The sequence below is a fragment of the Oryzias latipes genome, chromosome 9, assembly GCF_002234675.1.
Source record: "Oryzias latipes chromosome 9, ASM223467v1".
Classification (NCBI taxonomy): domain Eukaryota; kingdom Metazoa; phylum Chordata; class Actinopteri; order Beloniformes; family Adrianichthyidae; genus Oryzias; species Oryzias latipes.
The window spans coordinates 13903413-13924259 of record NC_019867.2 but is presented as its reverse complement, the minus strand read 5'-3'; the positions used below and the strand labels follow the sequence as shown (position 1 = coordinate 13924259).

General features: G+C 38.7%; 2 protein-coding genes across 3 annotated transcripts; one reads left to right on the top strand and one right to left on the bottom strand.

Annotated features, from left to right (window-relative positions):
• On the bottom strand, window positions 1–6419 carry unc45b (unc-45 myosin chaperone B). The gene is made up of 20 exons (XM_004072431.3): window positions 6287–6419; window positions 5641–5802; window positions 5515–5551; window positions 5239–5414; window positions 4901–4990; window positions 4631–4798; window positions 4347–4512; window positions 4023–4193; window positions 3764–3935; window positions 3372–3672; window positions 3161–3255; window positions 2841–2982; window positions 2358–2498; window positions 2130–2257; window positions 1857–1923; window positions 1483–1596; window positions 1237–1352; window positions 1032–1149; window positions 780–935; window positions 1–663 (listed from the first exon to the last, which is right to left on the bottom strand). The coding sequence occupies exons 2-20, from the start codon at window positions 5800–5802 to the stop codon at window positions 391–393; spliced, it is 2793 nt and encodes a 930-aa protein (XP_004072479.1). The 5' UTR covers window positions 6287–6419; the 3' UTR covers window positions 1–390.
• Window positions 6420–8473: 2054 nt separating this feature from the next.
• kif2a (kinesin family member 2A) lies at window positions 8474–20245 on the top strand. 2 transcript variants are annotated; one of them, XM_011479242.3, is made up of 21 exons: window positions 8474–8656; window positions 11775–11869; window positions 12028–12147; window positions 13633–13687; window positions 13812–13928; window positions 15205–15305; window positions 15411–15506; window positions 15625–15679; window positions 15769–15931; window positions 16143–16233; window positions 16341–16404; window positions 16496–16587; window positions 16666–16808; window positions 16962–17166; window positions 17249–17359; window positions 17439–17506; window positions 17759–17851; window positions 18362–18509; window positions 18635–18736; window positions 18878–19013; window positions 19206–20245. In XM_011479242.3, the coding sequence occupies exons 1-21, from the start codon at window positions 8596–8598 to the stop codon at window positions 19289–19291; spliced, it is 2202 nt and encodes a 733-aa protein (XP_011477544.1). In that variant the 5' UTR covers window positions 8474–8595; the 3' UTR covers window positions 19292–20245. The 2 variants fall into 2 exon arrangements, with proteins under 2 accessions (XP_011477544.1, XP_004072477.1); XM_004072429.4 differs by lacking the exon at window positions 17759–17851 and having other exon boundaries at window positions 19206–19978.
• The last annotated feature ends 602 nt before the right edge of the window (window positions 20246–20847 follow it).

The window sequence follows — 20847 nt, the reverse complement described above, 5'->3', positions numbered from 1 at the left end:
TTTGATAGGTAGAGTCTTGATTTAATAGTACAACTTTTGATACAAAACAAAAGATCTGAATGTCACTTGATTTGTAGCCATACAAATATATTTTAAATAAAAACAACTGTATATAAAGTAACAAAAAAATAAAGCAAAGTTAAAATTCAGGGCAAACCAAAACACTCTCTGCTAAATTAAACTACCGCTAATCATTTTTTGTCACATTGGGAAAAATTTTAAAAGTATCGGTCTCAATTCTCAAGCATCATTAAAAAAATATCAGCAGTCAAATTTATGTTTCTGAAATACATCTTTTTTGTTTGTTTGAAAGTTTTTAGAAAAAGGCCTCTTTTCAACAGAGGAAATGAATACAAGAAAGTCCTCTGGCATTATTTGACTTGTCTCTTTTTATGAAGGGGTGGAAAAGGGTTTGATGAGACCGAGATCCATAGCTTTGACGAGGCATGTGCGCGCCGCATCAATGGGATCCTGCCGCTTTGGATTATCCTCTGCCTTCCCAATCACAGTGAGGATTTCCAGCAACTCGCTCTCGATCAGTTTCTTGGCTAGCTCATTGTTGTCCGAGTCTAGCATGTTGTAAACAATCACCAGACCACGATGCTGGATCTTTGGGTTGGAGTGAAGACACAACCTCTGCAGGATCTCAAGCCACTGGACAGTCTGTTGAGCAAGATCAATACAATTATTTGATAAATTTCAACTTTTCTTTACCTTTTTGTGTTGTAACAGTTTCAATTTTGGGGGAACAAAACTTTAATGAAGAAAGTGTGACATACCACCAGAGTCATTTTAGTGCACAGCTTCTTCTGAGCAGCAGTGATCATGGCCAGAGCTCCAGCTGCTGCTATCTGAATTTTGTCATCATCTTCTCCACAAAGCAACACCAGCAGCTTCAGCTTATCATTGCCATCTTCCAAGTAACGCTCTTGAACCTAAAACAAAACAACAATTTTTTTGCATAGACTCTTGCTATGCAACACTTCAAATACACTGCTTCCATTTCCGGTACTGTTGTGTTTTCGTCCCACCTCTTTGGACGTCACAAGGTTACACATGCATTCAGTTGCAGCCAATCTGATCTTCTCGTTCTCCTCAAACATGAGGTTCTCGATCTCCGGTAGAGCTTTTTCCTTCACAATCTTTGACCTGCAAAGGAGTTAAAGCCAAACTCAGTGTCGTCAAATTCCTGTGAGAAGTTGTCGTTAAGAAATTAAATATGACAATAATAACCACCTTAATTTTTCGCTATAGGCAGCCAAGTTGGTGAGACCTCTCAGAGCCTCATAGTTCTGAGCGCCTTCCTTGTCCGTGTGAAGGAGGCTAACTAAAGGCCGCACCACCTCATACACCTGTCGGCCCAAAAACAAAAAAATCAATTGATAGGCTAAGCAAGGTTGCAAGTGTGCAAACGAGGGCTTAGAAGTGGTGTTTGTTGTTGTGTTTTGTAACGGTTGGGACATCTACAAGTGAACGCCTCACCCTTTCCCCAGGGAAGGCGATCGTTGGGTTAGAGACAGCTGCTATCTTAGCAAGGGCGTGGCAGGCTTTTCCTTTTCCAGCATCTGTTCCTTCAAGAGCAAGTGGTATCAAAGCCTGAAAGCATAATTACAGAACAAGATAAAAGACATGTCAGTAACAACCAACAGTGAAGAATACTATGACCAGTAGAAGCCGGTCAGCTTGGATAAATATGGTTAAAACCTTTTAGGTTTCTCCTGTCCCTTTATCTTCATGCAAAAGTTATTTTCTCGAGATTTGGTGGTGCAGCGTTGCACAAAACCTCATCTCATCCGAGCGTTTCTTTATGCATTTTTTATGATTCCAAAGTATATTGATTTTCTACACTGTCTCACCTTTCCTCCACCTTGGGCAACAATAATCCCACGGTCTTTTGGATCAGCTGACAATGCCAAGAAAACCCTGAAGACACATGCAGAAAACGTACTTAGCAACTGTACATTCTTGAGAAATACTGCAATTTCACTAGAAATTGAAAAAAAATCTATTAGAAAGACTGAAGTCAAGTTTAAATCCATTAAAACTTAACAGTTTTAATAGAGTTCATAAATTGTTACAATTTATAAAAAAAACATTCTAAACAAAGTTCAACATGCTTGTTTCTTCACCTTGCCAGCATCTCCTTCGTCTTGTCAGTCAAGATAGAGCTGTCCGCTTTGACCATGACTGCTAGTGCTGAAATGACCCCAGCCTTCAGCAGCCTTTTCACTCTCTTTTCTATGAAATCCTTCTTGTCCTGAGCGCATCATCAAGCATATAACATGTTTGAGCCCACTACCTCCTACACATTTTCTGTTTAGACACCACATATGTTTGGTTTTCTCTTCATCTTTTACCTTGGGATGTTGCTCAGGGACATGCTGTTTGGAAAACTTGGCCAGTTGAACCAGCTCGGGGAGGATTTCCTTCTTTTCATAGCTGTTAGTGCAGTTGACTAGAGTGCAGGCAACTGCATAAATAATCGTCTTATCTGTGGACTGAATACAGAAATATAAATACAGAACTGTTATTAATTGCAAGGCATTGCAACTAAACCAATCAGGTCACTTTGGGTAGGTTGAGTAAAAAATACAAATATATTCTGTATTATTTTAGTTAAAATGATCCAATAAAACAATATTAATTGTACCTGGTATTAAGTGAGTACACGCTATAGATAGAAACATGTTAGAGTTTGATCATTATTTTAGTTCCTGTTTTGGGCAAAAATCCTCTGCAGTAATAACTGTTATAATGTCACCCAAAATCTATCACACAATTATTTTTATTAACCTTTTTAAATGCACAAACTTCTTTAAAAACAAACATTTTATACATACCTTAGCCAGGTCAAACATGGCTTTTAAAGCTAGCTCATCCTCCACAAAGTCATCTTTCACATCAGCATCATTTGTCAGATAAGCAAGACCTTCAATAGCCCACTTTCTTGTTTTGGCATCAATCTTTGGATTACAAAGCCACCTAGAAAATGGAAAAAGAAAAAGGATAACAGCTTGTATGGTAAAAATGTGAGGAATTTGTGTTAAGTAAAATATAATATAAAATTGTTAACATTTTTTTAAGTAAACATTTTTTGCTTTTGTTAAATAAAAATTGTATGAAGCACATTCTTTTTAACCATCTGAGCAAAAGTACGTACTTTCTGCACTGCTTGGCCAATTTCTCTGTTGAGCCTTCAGCAAACTGCCTCAAGCTGTAGTCGTCACCTCCAGCTGAGCCCAGTTTACAGAGACCCTGTGAAAGATGTGCACATGAGTATCTAATAACAATCTTTAAAATAGATGTTTCATTTAGTGCTTAGTAGCCAGAATTAACCATCTTTGACCAAAATTGTCCTGTGGCCCACTTACCACCAGCGCACGGATTTTAATCTTTTCATTAGTGGTCTTCTTGTAGATGTCCTTGAGCAGGGAAACGCCGTTGGTGATGATGAAACTGGCCCGGCTCATCTTCGTGGAGGAATGGATGAGTGCCTCCACTGCAACCATCTGGTCCACCTCCCGTTCAGAGCCACACAGTGCGACCATCATCTCCATAACGCCTTGATGCCCCACCAGAGCATTTCCAACATCAAAGGGACCCTGCAGCAGCCCTGAGATGGTGTTGACAGCATGGAGTGTCTTGTCCATATTGTTGGGGTCTATTTTGGATCTGTAAGGAACAGGTAGGATTTTCCAGATTTTAAAAAATGCTGTACGCTTACAGAAGATGATACGTGGGCTTCTCCCTTTTGTACACATACTTGATATATTGATCACAAATTTCCCTGAAATTATCTCTTTCTGGGTCACATGTGAGGTCATCATATAACTTGTTGAGAAGCACACTTGCAATCATCTGGGAGTTCTCTGTTAAAGGCAACTGGTCTGGTAGCTCAGGAACTTGGCCACAAACCTTGAGAATCTTCTTGAGACCTAAAAAATAAAAGCATGTTTTAGGTTAGTGGGTTTGAGCTTCAGCTTCAGGCTGTAACAAAGGCCTGCTGTGGCTGTCTGGTTTACCGTGATCAATGGTGAAGAGCGTCCGTGAGTAGTCAGGGTTTTTTTTGTTACTGCGAGGTACATTCTTAGATAAGAGGTTCAGTGCCTGATCTCTGCCATAACCAGACACATTCTTATTGGCAATCATCTCCAGTAGAGCAAGAAGAATAGTCTTTAGATCTTTAGCTGCATCTGCAAACAATCATGTTGTGTCTTTAGAATAATTATTTTTAAAAGAAAACAACCTTCTTTGTCATTTCGTCATAGACTGTGAGAAGTGAACACAAAAGAAAAGGGTGTAGGATTCTTTAAGACTATGTTTCACCAATGAACATTGTTCTTCACCTAAAACCAAGGCTGCCTCTTTCCCATACTCCCTTGTGTCTGCACCAGTGAGGGAGTCGTTGATGCACTGGAAGAGGTTGGATGTCGCCAAAGCAATTTCTTCATTATCAAGAGCCATGATGCTGCAAATCTTATCAACACCGACCATGTTAACAATGGCCATGGCCTGTTTGAAACAGCCAAAAAAAAAGCTAAAGTCAGAAAAATATCTCACAATATATTCAGAATTTGTTTGTGATGTGTCCTCAACTTAAATAATTTTTGGCTTTTTCGCTTCAACTTACCCGAGCTTTGTGTCCTGTGCACATTCCTGACAGAGTACGCACAGCAGCCACGATCATTTCTGGTTTTCCTGTGTCTATCATGTTGAGCAGCAGAGGTACTCCATTATTCTGGAAGATTCTCTCAGCTCCAGCATCTTCTCTTGACAACACAATTAAGTTGTTGGCAGCCTATAATTGAAACGAGAAACAGCAGCTTGATCCAAACTAAATTCCCAGATAACAAGCAAAAGAATGGACTTCTTTTAACTTAGAATAAACCAAGATGCACACTTTCTCCTTCTTATCTTTGTCCATTTCTTCATCGAAGAGAATGTCGAACATGTTCTGCACCCTGGAATCTGTGGAAAATGTTGTCTTGAGCTGAGGAGAAAAAAAGCTTCATTCAAATAAACAAATCAATTGTATATTTTTATAAAATAAATTTAACAAAAACCTTTTTCTATTATGAATCCATATGTGAATCATTGTAGTTGGTAAAAAGCATTCAACTGGACTTAAGTGCACATGACTGCTTTTAAACCCACTAATTTAACGGAATCGAATTTTTATATTTTTATTAATATCTTGAGATTCCATAAAAAATTAAATTATCTTAATTTGAAACTTACCTTTGCCTGAATTTCTGCTCCAAGCCTGCGGAGAGTTTCCAGGAATGTCTTATTTTTTGGTTCAAGAGTGGCACATCTCTGCACATCTTTAAAGGCCATATCCAGTTTTCCAAGTTTCTCCAGAGCTTGACAGCGACGGTACAAGGCTTTAATGTCCGCTGCATCCACATCAATCGCTATGTAGGAGTGACAAATGAGAAATGATGAAAATGAGGGGACATTATTAATTGTTTTAAAAGTATATGGGTTAACTATACTTTTTTCCAACTTGCGTACCTTTTGATGCATCTGAGGCTGCATTGGCATAACTTTCCTGTAAAAAAAAAATAAGCAAAAAAATTTAAACTTCCCTTTTCATCTCACTTTAGAAATGACATTTGAACATAGTAAGAACCTGCTTACCTTTTTGAGAAAGCATGCAGATCGGTTCCTGTAAATGACAGCCAGCAATGTTTTGTCCTTGCAAACCTTGATGGCATTGGTGTAGCATTCGATGGCCTTTTCAATTTCACCTGCCTGAAAATGTTTATTTCCCTCATCTTTTAACTGGTTTGCGTCGTCCATCTGGAGGAAAACCCTAATTACTTATCATTTCAAAACGGATTTTGTAGATAATAAAATCCATCTACTAGCAAATGTGAAAAGCAAAGATTTATTTTCTTCTTACAAAGACAGCAAACAGCAGAAATACAAACGTATTCCTGCTTCAAAGCTTCTTCAAGTTAAACATACAGAACAGATTTTTGTGATTATTTTGCAATAAAAAATGAAGTTATTGCTACCATGGGTTCATCCATGGCAAAGCACGGCACTGCACTGCTGACCTGAGTTTTTAGAAGCAAATGGCCATGCACAAGCTCTCTCCAACTTAAATGGCCTCCGCTCTAGCCTTATTTGGGCATGTTCTTGCACCCCAGTCTGAGTCCTTCAACAAATTACCAAGTAAAAGATCTGCTCCTGTTGTCTGATTTGTCTGTTCCCTTTTTGTGCCCTCAGTAAACCAGAAAAAATACATAAAAGAGAAAAATATGCAGCTGCTATACTGTACCTTCACACTCTTTTCCTGCCTCAAGATCTTTGGTTTGTGTGTTGTGATTGTTATTCTTGCAAAGTGAATCTGGATTTCCAGTCACTAAAGTTTCTAAAAGTTTTTCTATTGTAACCTTCCCCCTACTGATCCTTCAGCTTATATTTATATTGGGCTTCAGTGAGTTGGGTCGTGACAAAGGTGGACGATCCATGACGTGAGGAGGTTCTTTCTATATAATATAAAGCCCCTGAATAATTACAATCTATTCAAAATTCTAAGAAATACTGACAGTTTGACTTATGAAAAACTTTCTTTACTGCTGCTAAATTTTCCATTTCTTCACACATTAAATAAATGTTTGCAACACAATAATTAAGTCTAGGTGACCCCTAGAAGATGGTCTGCTCCTGATAAGAGCTATTTTGGGCATAGACAGCTGAGAACTTACCAGCAAATGCCTGATCTCCTGGAGGGTGGGTGTGTGAAGACACATGAAGGGGGCTGACAAATGTGGGGCCACAAGAAACTGGTAGCTTCTAGAAAGAATGTGATCTCACAATTAAAAGACCGACCTTGGAAATTAAAAACCTGACCCCATCATTAAGGGAAGGGGAATGAGGCCGTAAAGAAGCCCATAAGCAACTGCAAGATTTGCATGTGAAATCTAAAATTGCTGAATGCTTAGGGTTTTTTTTCATTGTGTAGTCATGTGACATCAGATTTAATGTTTTTAACACTTTGATCCAGTTATACAGCTTTCAAAGGTCTTTTTATTTTGTTCGGAAATGACCAAGAAGTCGGAGGGAAAAGATTTTTGAGAGGAGAATAACTTTATGTATAAAGATTAATGTCTCTTTTGTGTATTCAACCAAATTTCTGTCTATTTGTAGTACAAATAGCCATCATTGCAGTAAAGTGTGTGGAAACACTGAATTTAGCAAAGACATGTAACCATACAGTGTGGTAGAATATTCAAATAATGTCCCCTTTATATATTTTGTATGTGGAAAAACAACAGTGGGCTGAACTTTATGAAACTAAAATGTGAATGGATTTTCCATTCATTCGTGTTTACTTGTTTGTTTTTACACACATTTAATTTACACTTGATTGTCTTGCAAGATATACCAGGAATGTGGAAAACTTCAGGGTGAAGGGTGGGTTGGGTTTTCACTGTAATATTGTGTTTTCTGTTTTTAATGTCAAAGCGCTTCGAGCTGCTTCATTTTATAAATGAAGTTTGATTTGATTTGATTTGATTCAGCTGCACTGTTCAGTACCCAGATATTTATCTCTGAGACACACTGGTTGAATCTTTGGCTAAAGATGTCCTGGATCCATTTTAGGTTAGTGAATCTGATCAAATTGGATTGTTCAAGATGAACTAATATCGGCCATGAATCATGTCTTCCTTGGAAAAGAGGTTTTAATCTCAATGGGATTTTCCTGGTGAAATAAAGGTTAAATGTACAAAATTTTTACATTTACGTTTGTCATTTTTGTTGCTGTTTGTTATACTTTTCTTTGGGTTTCCTTGTTTTTGACTTATTCTTATTTCTTATACCCAAAAATATGTGATATGCTGCTTTTGGAGGGAAACAAAGGAATATATGTGTTTGTAATATGGAGTGATGACAAAATGAAATGGAATTGAAAATAATGCATTAAAATAAAATATGAAAAGATGACAGACAAAGAATGTATCATTGGTAGCTCATCCTCGAAATGTGAGTACATTAACAATTCAAAAGAATCATAAATAACACTTACAGTTGGACTTGTTTCAGAAATCCTAAGCATCAAACTGCAATTTTGCCAATTTAACCCTGTCAGTCTGCCCAGCCAGGGCAGCTGAGGCTACATTAGTGGTTGCCATCACCAAGTATGAATGAAGAGTGAATAAATAATGGACACATTGTAAGCGCGTTCAGCACCTTGAAAAAGCATAGATAAATCTAATCCATTATTATTATTATTAATAATATTATTAATATTTAATAATAATAATAATAATAATAATAATAATAATAATAATAATAATAATAATAATAATAATAATAATAATAATAATAATAATAATAATAATAATTTGTAGACGACTATTAAAAAGTGTATTCAGGTAATCGGTGAAAACGGTGATGGCATTTATTTCACTCACTAAAGTGAACCGACATTTTCTTTTATTTTGAAAATACCTGTCCGGAAACACTTTCTCGCAGCAACCACATTCGTTTGCCTGCTTCTTCCTCTCAAACCAAAGAGGCTACACTTAGCCGGCTTATAATAAGTCCCTTGTCCTGCATTTGTTTTTATTTAAGCGATGTAGGATGGCGGCTGCTTTTGGAAAGATAGTCGTTGGTACGTACGTGGAGATAAAGCGGAGTGATGGTAAGTTTTACGTTGTCTTTTGTTTTCCCGTCGCACTGTCTGTGTGAATTGTTTGGGGATCTTTGTTGCTGTGGTGCTTTTGGATCATATATAGCAACCGTTGTTCTCGTCCGCAGAGCACAGACACTGTCGGTGTTAGCTGCGTTAGCTGCATCGAGATGGTAATGTTCCCGTTCTGGGCGGAGAGTTTCGGCACGGCCTTAGCGTTTGAATGGGCGCTTACCTTTGTTAGCATGCATCTTAAGATTTACGAATTCAAGAGATCGCTCCCCCGCTGTATCATGTTAGCCTCGTTTAATAATTTTTTTTACGTTGTCTTAGAAATAACTACCGTATCAACATTAAACTATTTGAACACATACATTGCTTCTTTTAAACATATTAAATGAAAGTAAGCCAGACTTGCTAACCATTCAAGTTAGCTTACTCATTTTGGGCTAGAGTAGCGTTAGCCATTTAGCTAGCCAGAAGTTAACGTCACTGGTTCTTAAACGTCGCCAATAAATAAATAAAATAACGTAGCCACCATGTCGTGGTAGTCAATAATTTTGTATTATCTGTTGCATGAGTTTGATCAGTTAATAATCTTTCAGTGGCACATTCTGTTAGCTTAAAAATGTAAGTGGTTTAGCTAAAATTAACAAAAGTCTGGAAGTTTTGTTATATTTGACGTAATGCTGTGCCAAGATGTTTTTGTCATTAGTTCAGGACAGACAGGCGTGCCCCAGAGTATTTAGGTCTCACTCCTGGCTTTGCAGATGTAGAATAGGAGTGGCAGTCGTAGATCCTTTGGCAACTGTGTTAAAATAAAGCAAGCAATAAAGGATTTACAAATAGTAATTCAGGCATTATTTTCAATGATGTATCTTGTATGTAATATAGATCATTATGAAGAGAAGTTAACTGTAAATTACTTCAAAAAGCAAAGGTATTTTATTTATAAAATTACAGACAGCTTGTGAAAAAAATTGTAAAAAAAATAATAATAATGTTACCAAAACACAGATGTTGAAATACTGGAGAACACGTACAGTATCAAATATTGGGGAGGTCTTTTAGTATTTTTGTTTATGGTTTTAACTAGGCTTGTGCTCCTGACTGACAATTATTGGTGCAACAAAATTCTCATTTTTTGGGGGGGAATAACGCTCCGATAAATGCTACATTATTTGAGATATGTTCATTAAAGGCAAAAAAGGTACTGTAGATTGTTTTTGGTAATTACACTTACAGATGAGGGTGATGATGTAATGCTTTCAACATCTAATAAAGAAGCTACAGTGCTTTTGTTTGGCATTAGCTGTCTACTCAATGCAGCAGGTAATCATTGTCTTCTGTCTGAAATATGATACATGTGCTTCATTGCCACAATGAAACACTTTTAAAGGTGACTTAAAAAGTCAGTAAAATAGTTCTATTCAAGGATTGAAAAGGCCTGTGTATATATGTGCTGAGAGTTTCTAAAGAGCTCAAGTAAAAAAATGTATGTTAATAACACATTTTTGTATTGTAGGAAGGGGAAAAAGTAAGTTGTTTATTCTGTGAAAGTTTGAATCTTAATACTGAACTTAACTTTGGACTCATTTATTTATTTGTTATACCCTTTATTATCTTGATACTATGTAAACTTTTAATGTGTACATTAAATTACAATACATAAAAGGGAGGAAAAAAGCTCAATGTTACTGCATAAATTGTTTGAAGAGAGTTTTTAATCTAGACTTGATTTATAAAATCTCTTTCTAATCCATCATTGTGGCTCAAAAATTACATTAAGTTAGGCCTGCACAAAAAAATCACGAAATAATTGTTATAGTGATATAAAGCTGTGCAATACGCATATGGCAAAAGTTGGCAAAAATCTTAAATGGGCTAAAACAGTCTTATGGCAGCGGGATGTATTTGACGAATCAAATAAATCTATTTATGCATTTAACCAATCAGATGGACCCCTTTATGTTGTTGAGCATGTTGCTCCCCTCCTATGTAGACGAGGGTCATTTGGAGTATGATTGAATTTATGTTGACTCTTGTTTAAATTCAACTGTTGCAGTGAAATGGAAATTGTGTTTTTGGTTATTTTTTTCTATTCGTTCATGTATCGCAAGTTATATTGTCTTTGCAATATTAATTGCTGATAAATGGTAAATGGCGTATACTAATACAGTATAGCGCTTTTCTACCTACAAGGCCCAAAGCGCTTTACAGTCACAGATCCATTCACCCAGTCACACACACATTCACACACTGATGGCGGCTCCGCTGCCGAACACTGGTGCCAACCTCCCACCAGAGGTGGGGTGGGGTTCAGAGTCTTGCCCAAGGACACTTCAACTCATGGGCGTGCAAGCCGGGAATCAAACCTGCAATCTTACGATCATGGGTCGACCGCCCTACCGCACCACGGCCGCCCCTAATATCGCAAATCGCGAGATTTCCTCATCGTGCTGCCCGACTATACGTAGATATATATTTTACCTGACTGTTTTTGGTCTTTTTGTTCACACTTTCTGTAAATTGTCAGTTAAAACCAGTGCACTTCAATTTAGTGTTCAGTAGTTATGAGTGTTTGAAGTGTAGTATTTTATTTGTTTGCTCCAAGTAGATTCTTGATCAATGGACATTAAATGCTGTTTTCTTGACATCATATATCATGGTCGGATCTTCACAGACACACAGGAGGGCTGAAGAAGCTTTTTAAGGATTTTATATTTCCATTGCAGGCAGTGAAAGTTATCTGCAGGCACGCAGAAGCTTTGACTGTCTGTCTCCTCAGTGGTTTTTATATTGACCTGGTGCCATTTTCCTGGAACACTGGATAGGACTGAATGTCCATAAAGTAGCTCCAAATCGCTTAAATGATAATATTAAAATGTAACTTAAAAGAAGCAAGAAACTTTGTTCCTTTCGTTTAGAGTGCGTAATTATTATTTTTTTTTAATTAAAAAATCCCACTGGTGCTAATTTTGATCAGACTTGTGAAATTAATTAGCTTAGAACGACGTGTTGTTGTGTCTATGTACATGACACAGATACTGGTGGAAAAATCCAATTTACCTCTTTTAGAAAGCAACACCCTCCTGATTTTTGTGTCTTCTTCATTTGTGCCTTTTTATAGGACGTATACATCAGGCAATGGTGACCTCCATGAATGAAGACAATGAAAGTGTTACAGTGGAGTGGATAGAAAATGGAGACACAAAAGGAAAAGAGGTGAAAATAATTCACACACTATGATTCTACCAGTGCAAATCTTTCCATAGAAATGAATTACTCGTCTGTTTTCTAAAACTTCTGCTCTGATGCTGCAAACTTTCACATTTCACTAGATTAGGAACCAATCCACTAACTTCTAATCTATTTCTGGACAGATTGACTTGGAGAGTATTTTTGCACTAAATCCAGATGTAGCCCCCGACGAGGAGATTGCACCGAGTCCAGAGACTCCACCAGCTCCCACGCCATTAGCAAAAGTAAACAGAATCGCAAAGGTAAGTCGGGCTTATGCCATGTTCTTCTGTTAATACATGGACCCAATCAGGTATGACATTATTTAGTTATTCAACATTTCATGTTGTTTTGAATCATTTTTAACAGCAGCCAGTTTTTTTTGTCCCATGGTGTTTTAGTTCTACTTTTCTGAATATAAATACATGTAATCATGCTATCAAATATTTTCCTGATACATTTCTTTATATATTGATATTAAACAAAGACACAAACACAATACTAATGTTGTTAGCGTTTGTCTGGAGTGCTAAAAATAGGTTCATTTTTTTGCCTTTTTACCAGAAAATGGGATCTTTCTGAAAATATTCCCTATTTTATAATAATGATTTTTAAGTACTGTTACTGTAAGAACATAACTAGATACACAAGTTAGTTACATTTCCTTTCATTTTTACAAGCAGAATGTTTACAGGTGGGACTACGACGGAGTTTTAGGGCCACCAAAAAAAAAAAAAAGAAACTAAAATTACGAGATTTTATCTCGTAAATTTACGAGAAAAAAAGTCGTAGATTAAGGAGAAAACACAGAAGTTGCCCGTTTCTCGGAGCCTAGCTTGAAGATGAAATATGTGGAGCCTGTTGTGAAGCTTTATTTCTGAATTATGGGAGATTTTGAACATTTTGATGACTCAAGATTATTTATCGTATAGCAGTGTTTCCGGGGTTCAGTGTCGGTAAAGCGGAGTTTCATATGTAAAATAAGGAGCTCAGAGACACGTTTGGATGCAAAGGATCGCTGCAGCCTTTATTCTCCTTTACATTCACATATCCTGAAGTTCATTTGTCTCATTACGTCATGAACCTGTCATCCCAACACCAATGCGGAAGTAAACAGTGTTACATACGCCCCCTCCTGCAGATGAAATGTCCCGTTTCAGCATGAAACAATAAAGAGGAATGACAATTGTCTGTTATATTAGCTGTAGAACGTTGACAATGCCAAAAAAAAGTGCTCCTCCTTTTGTGTGACGGAAGCGTCACGCAAACGTAGTGATCTTGGCTTTGGTGGAGGAAGAAAGGATTCAAGCGGACAGCTTTCTGCAGGGACACCCGATGGCTTCATCGGGCTGCAGAGATCCTGCAAACAAACCATCAATAAATAAAACTTTAAAGAATCGTAAATCAAACAAATGAGCTTCCAGACATTTGGAACGTTGTCAATAAACATTCAGCTCACCTGTTTAACTAAGTTTAGTGGGTCTGCTTTGCTGCTGCACGGCGTTCACCTGCTGCTCTGCATGCTCACTTTCACTGTAATCTCCTAAATTTATGAGTTTTTATCTCCTAAATTTACGAGATAAAATCTCGTAAGTTTACTTTTTTTTTTTTTTTTTTTTTTTTTTTTTAGGTGGCCCTAAAACTCTGTCGTATGGGACACTAAAAGCTGGATGTCAACATATTATGTTTGTTGTTTTTATTCAATTTTTTTATTTAAAATCAAAATTTCCTTCTTCTTTTTTCTCCAGAACCGAAGGACAATAGCACCAAGTAAAAATGATACTCCATCCAAAGACAACAGAGGTCTGTGTTGAACAAATCCCCAAAGAAAAATGTCATTTTTTATTTATTAATGCTATTTGGTGTCTGAGGTTTTTTTTTAGCAACATTTTCATCAACAGCTTTATCTTTATTTGCACTTTTCCAGCTATTTCAACTCGAGCAAGACCTCCACCACCTCCGCAGCCAGAACCGGCTCCACCTCCTCCAGCTCCACAGCCGGCACAGCCCACTCAAGCCCAGACGCAACTGCAGCTACAGAACGGTAACATAACTTTTGTGTTTGTTTTGTTAATTACCCATAATTTGTGTATTTATTTATTTTGGATTCTATTCTTTGAGTTAATGGAATTGTTTTTATTCTCCACACATTGACAAAATACATGAAGTGTCCGGGTGTTCTTTTCTGAGAATGTAAACCAACATGTCATAAACATCTCCTTTTATCTCATGCTTCACTAATTGCATGTTTACCCCAGAATCTGCTCATCTCCTGATATCCAGAAAGGAGTCTGGACAGCTTTGTATGTATCACCTGATGTACCTAATGTAATGGCCCCTCTTCTGGTGATCTCTTTAGATTTCCCGATAGAATGTGAGAGTCTTGGTTTCATAAGGTTGCTGACAAACACAAACCATCGACAGCTTAGAGCTTCGGTGTCGGGGTTAATCCGGCCATCAGACTTGCTTTCTTGGCTGTTGTAGTAAAAAGGAGAAGTGTGTCGTTCAGACTATAGATGCAAAGTGTCGCTTGATTATCCAAAAGGAAACCCCCTTCTGAACCAGGAGCCTCCTATTATGAGATTTAGTCCCCCAGGAGTGGTGATGCTGATTTCCTGTTTTTCTTTTCTTTTTTTTTCTTCAACTTTCTTGTCCTGGTGCTGACCCAGATAATCATATTTTCCCAGATTACAGCAGATGATTAATCTCCCTGCTCTAAATGGTAAATTCTCTGGATTTTAAGCAGATGGGAAGCCATCAGACATTGTTCTTGACCTGGCTGCTTGAGAAATCTGCATGTAATCGAGTGGCTTTTATTCATGTTTTTCTAATTTGTTGTTCAGTCACTGTGTGTAACAAGTTCTGATGAATCACAAACATGAATCGGTGGATGTGCTGCGCTTGAAACTTCATCTAATCTGTTGAATCTCTGAGCTAATCAGATGATCCTCTTTTATATAAATTGAATGAAAGAAACAAAACTGTTTCAGTGAGATATGTTTGTACCACGTTTGAAGGTACTGGTTGTTTTAGAAGAACAGAATTTGAGCTCTTTGTAAAGGCCTTTTGTTGGTGGGGAAAAGAAAGCAGGCAGTGTAATGCTGGAACCGCTGCGTGCCAGCTGTTCCATCCTGGTCTGTGAAGGGATTATTGCAGTCGTGCTCAGTTTTCAACATCTCCTGGTTTCCCTTGTGTTTGGAGGAACACCAGTAACAAAAAGGAAAAAAACAGGGAAGAACCTAAAATAAGGAAAACAATAGTTGTTTTTGTTGACATGTAAAGAATTGTTTTTTTTTGTTTTTTTCCTTTCTTAATGTTAGCGAGGAGGAAGTCCAACTGTGTGAAGGAAGTGGAGAAATTGCAGGAGAAACGAGAACGGCGGCGACTTCAGCAGCAGGAGCTCAGAGAGAAGCGAGCCCAGGTAGAGCTGATCATCTTTACTAAGTACCGGTATACTGGAGCCAAGTTGTTGAGTGTTTTTTTTCTTCACCGCAGCTTTTCTGACTTCTCTTTTTCTATGTTTTAGGAAGTGGATACCACCATCCCCAACTATGAAATATTGTACATGATTCGAGATTTCCGGGCTAGTCTCGACTACCGGCCTCTGACTACTGCAGATGTGGTCAGTGGAGACCGATAAAATTCCTATTCTCTTGTGTTCCGTGCCATCAGACACCATCATTTGAAATGATTTTGATTTTGTGATGATTTGAAAATACTTTCTTTGTCGCCCGGTCAAGATCGAAGAGCACAGGATATGCGTTTGTGTCAGAAAGCGACCACTAAACAAAAAGGGTGAGGAGGTTTTGGGGATTTTTCATCATTCGTGTGGAGATTATTCCTGTGGACTAACGGCTTGGAGGCTTTTCTCCGCTGTGCTACAGAGCTGACCATGAAAGACTTGGACGTGATCACCATTCCTAGTAAAGATGTGGTGATGGTGCACGAACCCAAGCAGAAAGTGGACCTGACTCGGTACTTGGAGAATCAAACCTTTCGATTTGACTACGCATTTGATGACAGCACAACCAACGAGATGGTTTACAGGTTTGTAACAGCTGATCAAAAGCCCCCTGAAGGTTTAACCCCTTAATGCCTATTGATGCACACAAGTGTCAAACCACGTCTGCTCCAAACTTTCCTTAGTTTAGAATCTACTTAACAGCAAACATTTTATTTATTCATTGCTGGAAATAAATGTAGGCTGTTTATTATTTTGATTTCGATTCTGACGTGTGTGTGCTATTTTACCCTGCAGGTTCACCGCCCGACCTTTAGTGGAGACCATTTTTGAGAGGGGCATGGCCACCTGCTTTGCCTATGGGCAGACGGGCAGCGGTAAAACACATGTGAGTTTGACCCCAAAAAATGAAGCATAAATAGGATTTCCTCTCAACCGTCTGACATAATTTATAAGAGATGAATAAACTCCATGTCCCCTGATTGGTTGGTTTAGACTATGGGTGGAGATTTTTCTGGGAAGAACCAAGACTGCTCTAAGGGCATTTATGCATTAGCTGGTAAGAAAATAAATCATCTTTTTTGCTTTTGACTCTGAATGAGCTAAATTGGTCTTAAAATAGTTGAACTTCTGTTTTTTTTTTTTTGCAGCACGGGATGTATTTCTAATGATAAAGAAACCTAACTATAAGAAATTAGATCTTCAAGTGTACGCGACCTACTTTGAAATCTACAGTGGAAAGGCAAGTAAAGGACAGTGTTGAACGAGCGTTTCTTTGAGGAAAAGATGCGTTAAGGCTAACGGGTGCATGTCTGCACAGGTGTTTGACCTGCTGAATCGTAAGGCAAAGCTGAGGGTGCTGGAGGATGGTAAACAGCAAGTTCAGGTCGTTGGGCTTCAGGAGAAAGAAGTGAAATGCACAGAGGATGTCCTCAAACTGATTGAAGTAGGAAACAGCTGCAGGTATGAAAGCAGAAGTCGTTCCAATATTTTGGGTTCAGTAAACGGACATGTGCAGGTCTCCCTTTAGTTTATAAATGGTTTTGATCATGTTTTTCTCTCAAAGCAAAGCGTCCTGTCGTTGCTCTCTCTTAAAACCTCATTTTTTACTCTTAGAACATCGGGACAGACGTCAGCCAATGCACACTCGTCCCGCAGCCACGCCGTGTTCCAGATCATTCTCCGTCGGAAAGGGAAGATGCACGGGAAGTTCTCGCTCATAGATCTGGCAGGTAATGAGAGGGGGGCAGATACTTCAAGTGCAGACCGGCAGACTCGCCTGGAAGGAGCCGAGATCAACAAAAGCCTGCTGGCCTTAAAGGTGGCAATTACTGGAGACTTACAGTTAGTGCAGAGGTTTATTGTACCGCACGTTTGTCATACTATTATGCTTCTTGTGTCAGGAGTGCATCAGGGCTCTCGGTCGTAACAAGCCCCACACACCATTCAGGGCCAGCAAGCTCACTCAGGTCCTGAGAGACTCCTTCATCGGTGAAAATTCCCGCACATGTATGGTACGTCTATATATCCACATGTACTTTTTTTTGTTCTTATTTCATCCATGTTGATGTCAATTCTCTTTCTTCCATATAGATTGCAACAATTTCTCCTGGCATGACATCCTGTGAGAATACACTTAACACTCTACGCTATGCTAACAGGTGGGGCTACTCTGCCATCTGCCAGAGATGTGGAGCGTCTGTTTGCCACACAAAAAATGGTCTCCTAGCTTTATTATCTTAACGTTTTTCTTTAAATTAGCTGAACCTACGGTGAATTTCTCAGCTTGTCCCCAGTAGCTCTTCCTGTCTCTGTAAGCCCTCTCAATCCTCTTCTCTCCTGCTTTGTTTCCTGTTTATCGCCGCCTGTGTGTTCTTCTGTGCACTGGTGTGGCTGCCGCCACCGCCGCACAGGGTCAAGGAGTTTGGGATAAGTCCGTCAGACATCCCCTTCTCTCAAGGCGGCCAGGGAAGTCGCCTCGAGCACTCGCCCACCAACACGTTCGAGTATGACCCGTTTGTTCAAGAAACCGTGACGCGCATGTGGTAGCTGCTACGCCCAATCACTGCATGCTGCTCCTAACATTGGAATCCATCCCTACATCTTTTACTCCATTTGTCTATCTCTGTGGATGTCTTTGTGACACTTTGATGCTCATCTCTGCTTTACTTCCGTCTTCATTTTGCTGTTTACTCCCTCCTCCCCCACTGTTTATTTTCTTTACCCGTTTGGTTTTATTACACATTACCATCAGCTCTGGCACACACACAGCATTCAAACCTTCAAGGGTTTACTACAAAACTTCAGTTTTCCCCAAAACTCTAGTCTAGCTTTGGTCCTTGGATGTGAGGATTTTAACCAACCGGAAATCTCTCTCTACACACATCTGATGTGTACCAAGTCATTTAGTCCAGAGCTGTCACGGTGCCATCACATTGCTGAAGCGATCCAAAAAAGTTTTAAGCAACTAAATTTAGATTAGAGTTGAGCTAAACACATTCTTTTTGTTTTTTTAGGGTGAAGGAACTAACGATTGACCCAAACCAAGTCATCGACGGAGGGCGACCCAACATCCATGCTGTCAACCAGGTGGATCTGCTGGATGAGGAGTGGCTGAGCATCTCTCCACAGAGAGATGACCTCAAATTGCTCTGTGAGCAGAATGTGAGTACAAGGGGGAAAAAAAGAGCTTCAACTGGGAGGAATTTCACATTTTTGTAGTCTAGTGTTAAATCCACCGTCATCCCGTTGTGAATTTATGTTTAATTGACGTTCCTGCTGCTTCCTAGGAGGAGGAGGTGTCTCCCCAACTCTTCACCTTCCATGAGGCTGTGTCTCAGCTGGTGGAGATGGAGGAGCAAGTTCTGGAAGACCACAGAGCGGTTTTCCAGGTTGGGGAGGAAAAACATTTAAACGTTTTTTACGAGTATATTATATATGCTTTAGATCGAAGTAATGCATGTAATGTTGGAGTCGGAAATATAATCCGTAAGAGCATTTTAACCAGCAGGTGTGTTTGTTTTTTATACCAGGAATCTATCCGGTGGTTAGAAGATGAGAAGATGCTGCTAGAGATGACGGAGGAGGTGGATTACGACGTGGAGTCGTACGCCACACAGCTGGAGCAGATCCTAGATCAGAAGATAGACATTCTTATCGAACTTAGAGGTACTCGAACCGATCTGCTTTAAAGAGAAATTTATAAAAGAAAATATGCAGCAACATAAATTTTGTTTACTTAAATCTGTGAATGTGTTACTTCCAAAGGCCACAGGATTTGGTTTTTGTCTCCTCGTGTAGTTCAATCTCCCTGTATGAGACAGCTGTTTGACTTCAGCACCATTTGTCTCTCCCAAACAGATAAAGTGAAATCTTTCCGTTCTACACTCCAGGAGGAGGAGCAAGCCAGTAAGCAGATCAACCCCAAAAGGCCACGTGCTCTTTAGAGGCTGAAGACTTTGGCACATGCAGAAAACATAACCACTTGGTGTTTGGCCCAACTGTAGCCGTCACTAACAGCTGTGAAGACACAAAACCAAGCGCTCAGTTAAAAAGCAGGATTACTAAATTGCATTTGTTCTTATTCGCTTGTAACCCAACTGGCTCTACATCTGGTTTGACCATAGAAGTTTCAGCATTTTGTTTGATTTTCTTCCATTTTTAGAAATTTTTGTAAAATTTCCACATGAAGAAGTTCAATTTTCCTTTCCATTTTCTTAAGTTATTTTCTCTTTTTTTTTGGCAAAATTTTTTTTTATCTTGATTAAGAAGAAAAATCTGAAGTGAACTTTTTGGCATCTGTCAAACAAAACCAGTATTTTGCTTTCAGGTTTCTGTGGCTGACATCCCTGCATGTACTCTGTGAAAGCATTAGTGCACCACAGCTTAGAGGTTCTCGGTTGTATCTGTGAAAACATGTTCCATAGTAGGCGAACTCTCCTCATTCGCTACCTGTTTGGCAGAACCACTTTGTTCTTCTTCCTTTGTGTTTCCTTCCTCGAGTCTTGATGTGTTTTTTACATGTAGTTTTATTTTCTTTGTGCCATGACATTTTATATGGCAAAGTGTTTAAAAGCTCTTACTTCATGTTAAACATGTTTCTTCACATCAGATAACGTTTCATTCCATTGTTGTAAAAAAAATAAGAGCAAGAAAAACTGTTAATAAATGTTAAGGCCACAGAGCTACCATTGTTTTGTGTGTTTGCACTGATCTAAAGTTGGATGAAGGACTTCAGAATAAACAAGTAACTGTCACCTTAAAGGCAGAAACTCTCACGCCACCATCTGAAATCGACCTGTTCCCTACATTTTTGCATTGTTTTGCAAAATGTATGCATGAAATAATCTGATCATATTTAATGATTCATTGTAATAAAAGGAAATGGATTCTCTATTAGTCTGGATCAACTCGGATCTCTGCTGTTTTCAGTTCTTAATTCATTGAAATGTGTGTGTAAATATCATACACGGCGTTGATGAGCTTGTTGACTTAAGGTGTTTCAAACTCTTCCAGAGTCGCAGGAGATCAGTAAATTTCAGAGAAAACCACATAAACGGGTCAGTAGCTTTCTGCAGAGTTGATCACTGAAGACATCCTAATCTCGTGTGGCCTAACTCCAGATCAGGGTATTGGAGCTGCATGGAAAAGGTTTCCATGGCGAGCGGTTGTATCCATGTCACACATCAAGAGCAATAGAAAATGATGGATGCTTTTTGCAAAGCATTGTGTCACTTAACTCAGCGAACACTCTTCCCAGAGAGTAAATTCTCCATTTGATAATCTGATGAAGACTTAAAATTGTACCAAGTTTAAGGTTTGGCAGAGATGGATGAGGTTTTTTGGGCGATGTTCCATTACGACTAAGCTTCTAGGCAGAAAGCAAGCTCTGTAAAGACCGATGAACAACTTTGGAAGAATGTGACTATCTGTTAAAGATCCCTGACAACGGAGGTTTAGAATGAATAAGAAGGCCGAGCCTGTGAAGAACATCACTATCTGA

Coding starts and splice junctions, on each gene's coding strand:
- unc45b (XM_004072431.3), bottom strand. CDS start 5,802: ATGGACGACGCAAACCAGTTAAAAGATGAGGGAAATAAACATTTTCAG. Junction 5,415..5,514: donor AGCCTCAGATGCATCAAAAG/GTACGCAAGTTG, acceptor ACTCCTACATAG/CGATTGATGTGGATGCAGCG. Junction 1,353..1,482: donor TCGCCTTCCCTGGGGAAAGG/GTGAGGCGTTCA, acceptor TTGGGCCGACAG/GTGTATGAGGTGGTGCGGCC.
- kif2a (XM_011479242.3), top strand. CDS start 8,596: ATGGCGGCTGCTTTTGGAAAGATAGTCGTTGGTACGTACGTGGAGATA. Junction 8,657..11,774: donor GGAGATAAAGCGGAGTGATG/GTAAGTTTTACG, acceptor GCCTTTTTATAG/GACGTATACATCAGGCAATG. Junction 12,148..13,632: donor AAGTAAACAGAATCGCAAAG/GTAAGTCGGGCT, acceptor TTTTTTCTCCAG/AACCGAAGGACAATAGCACC.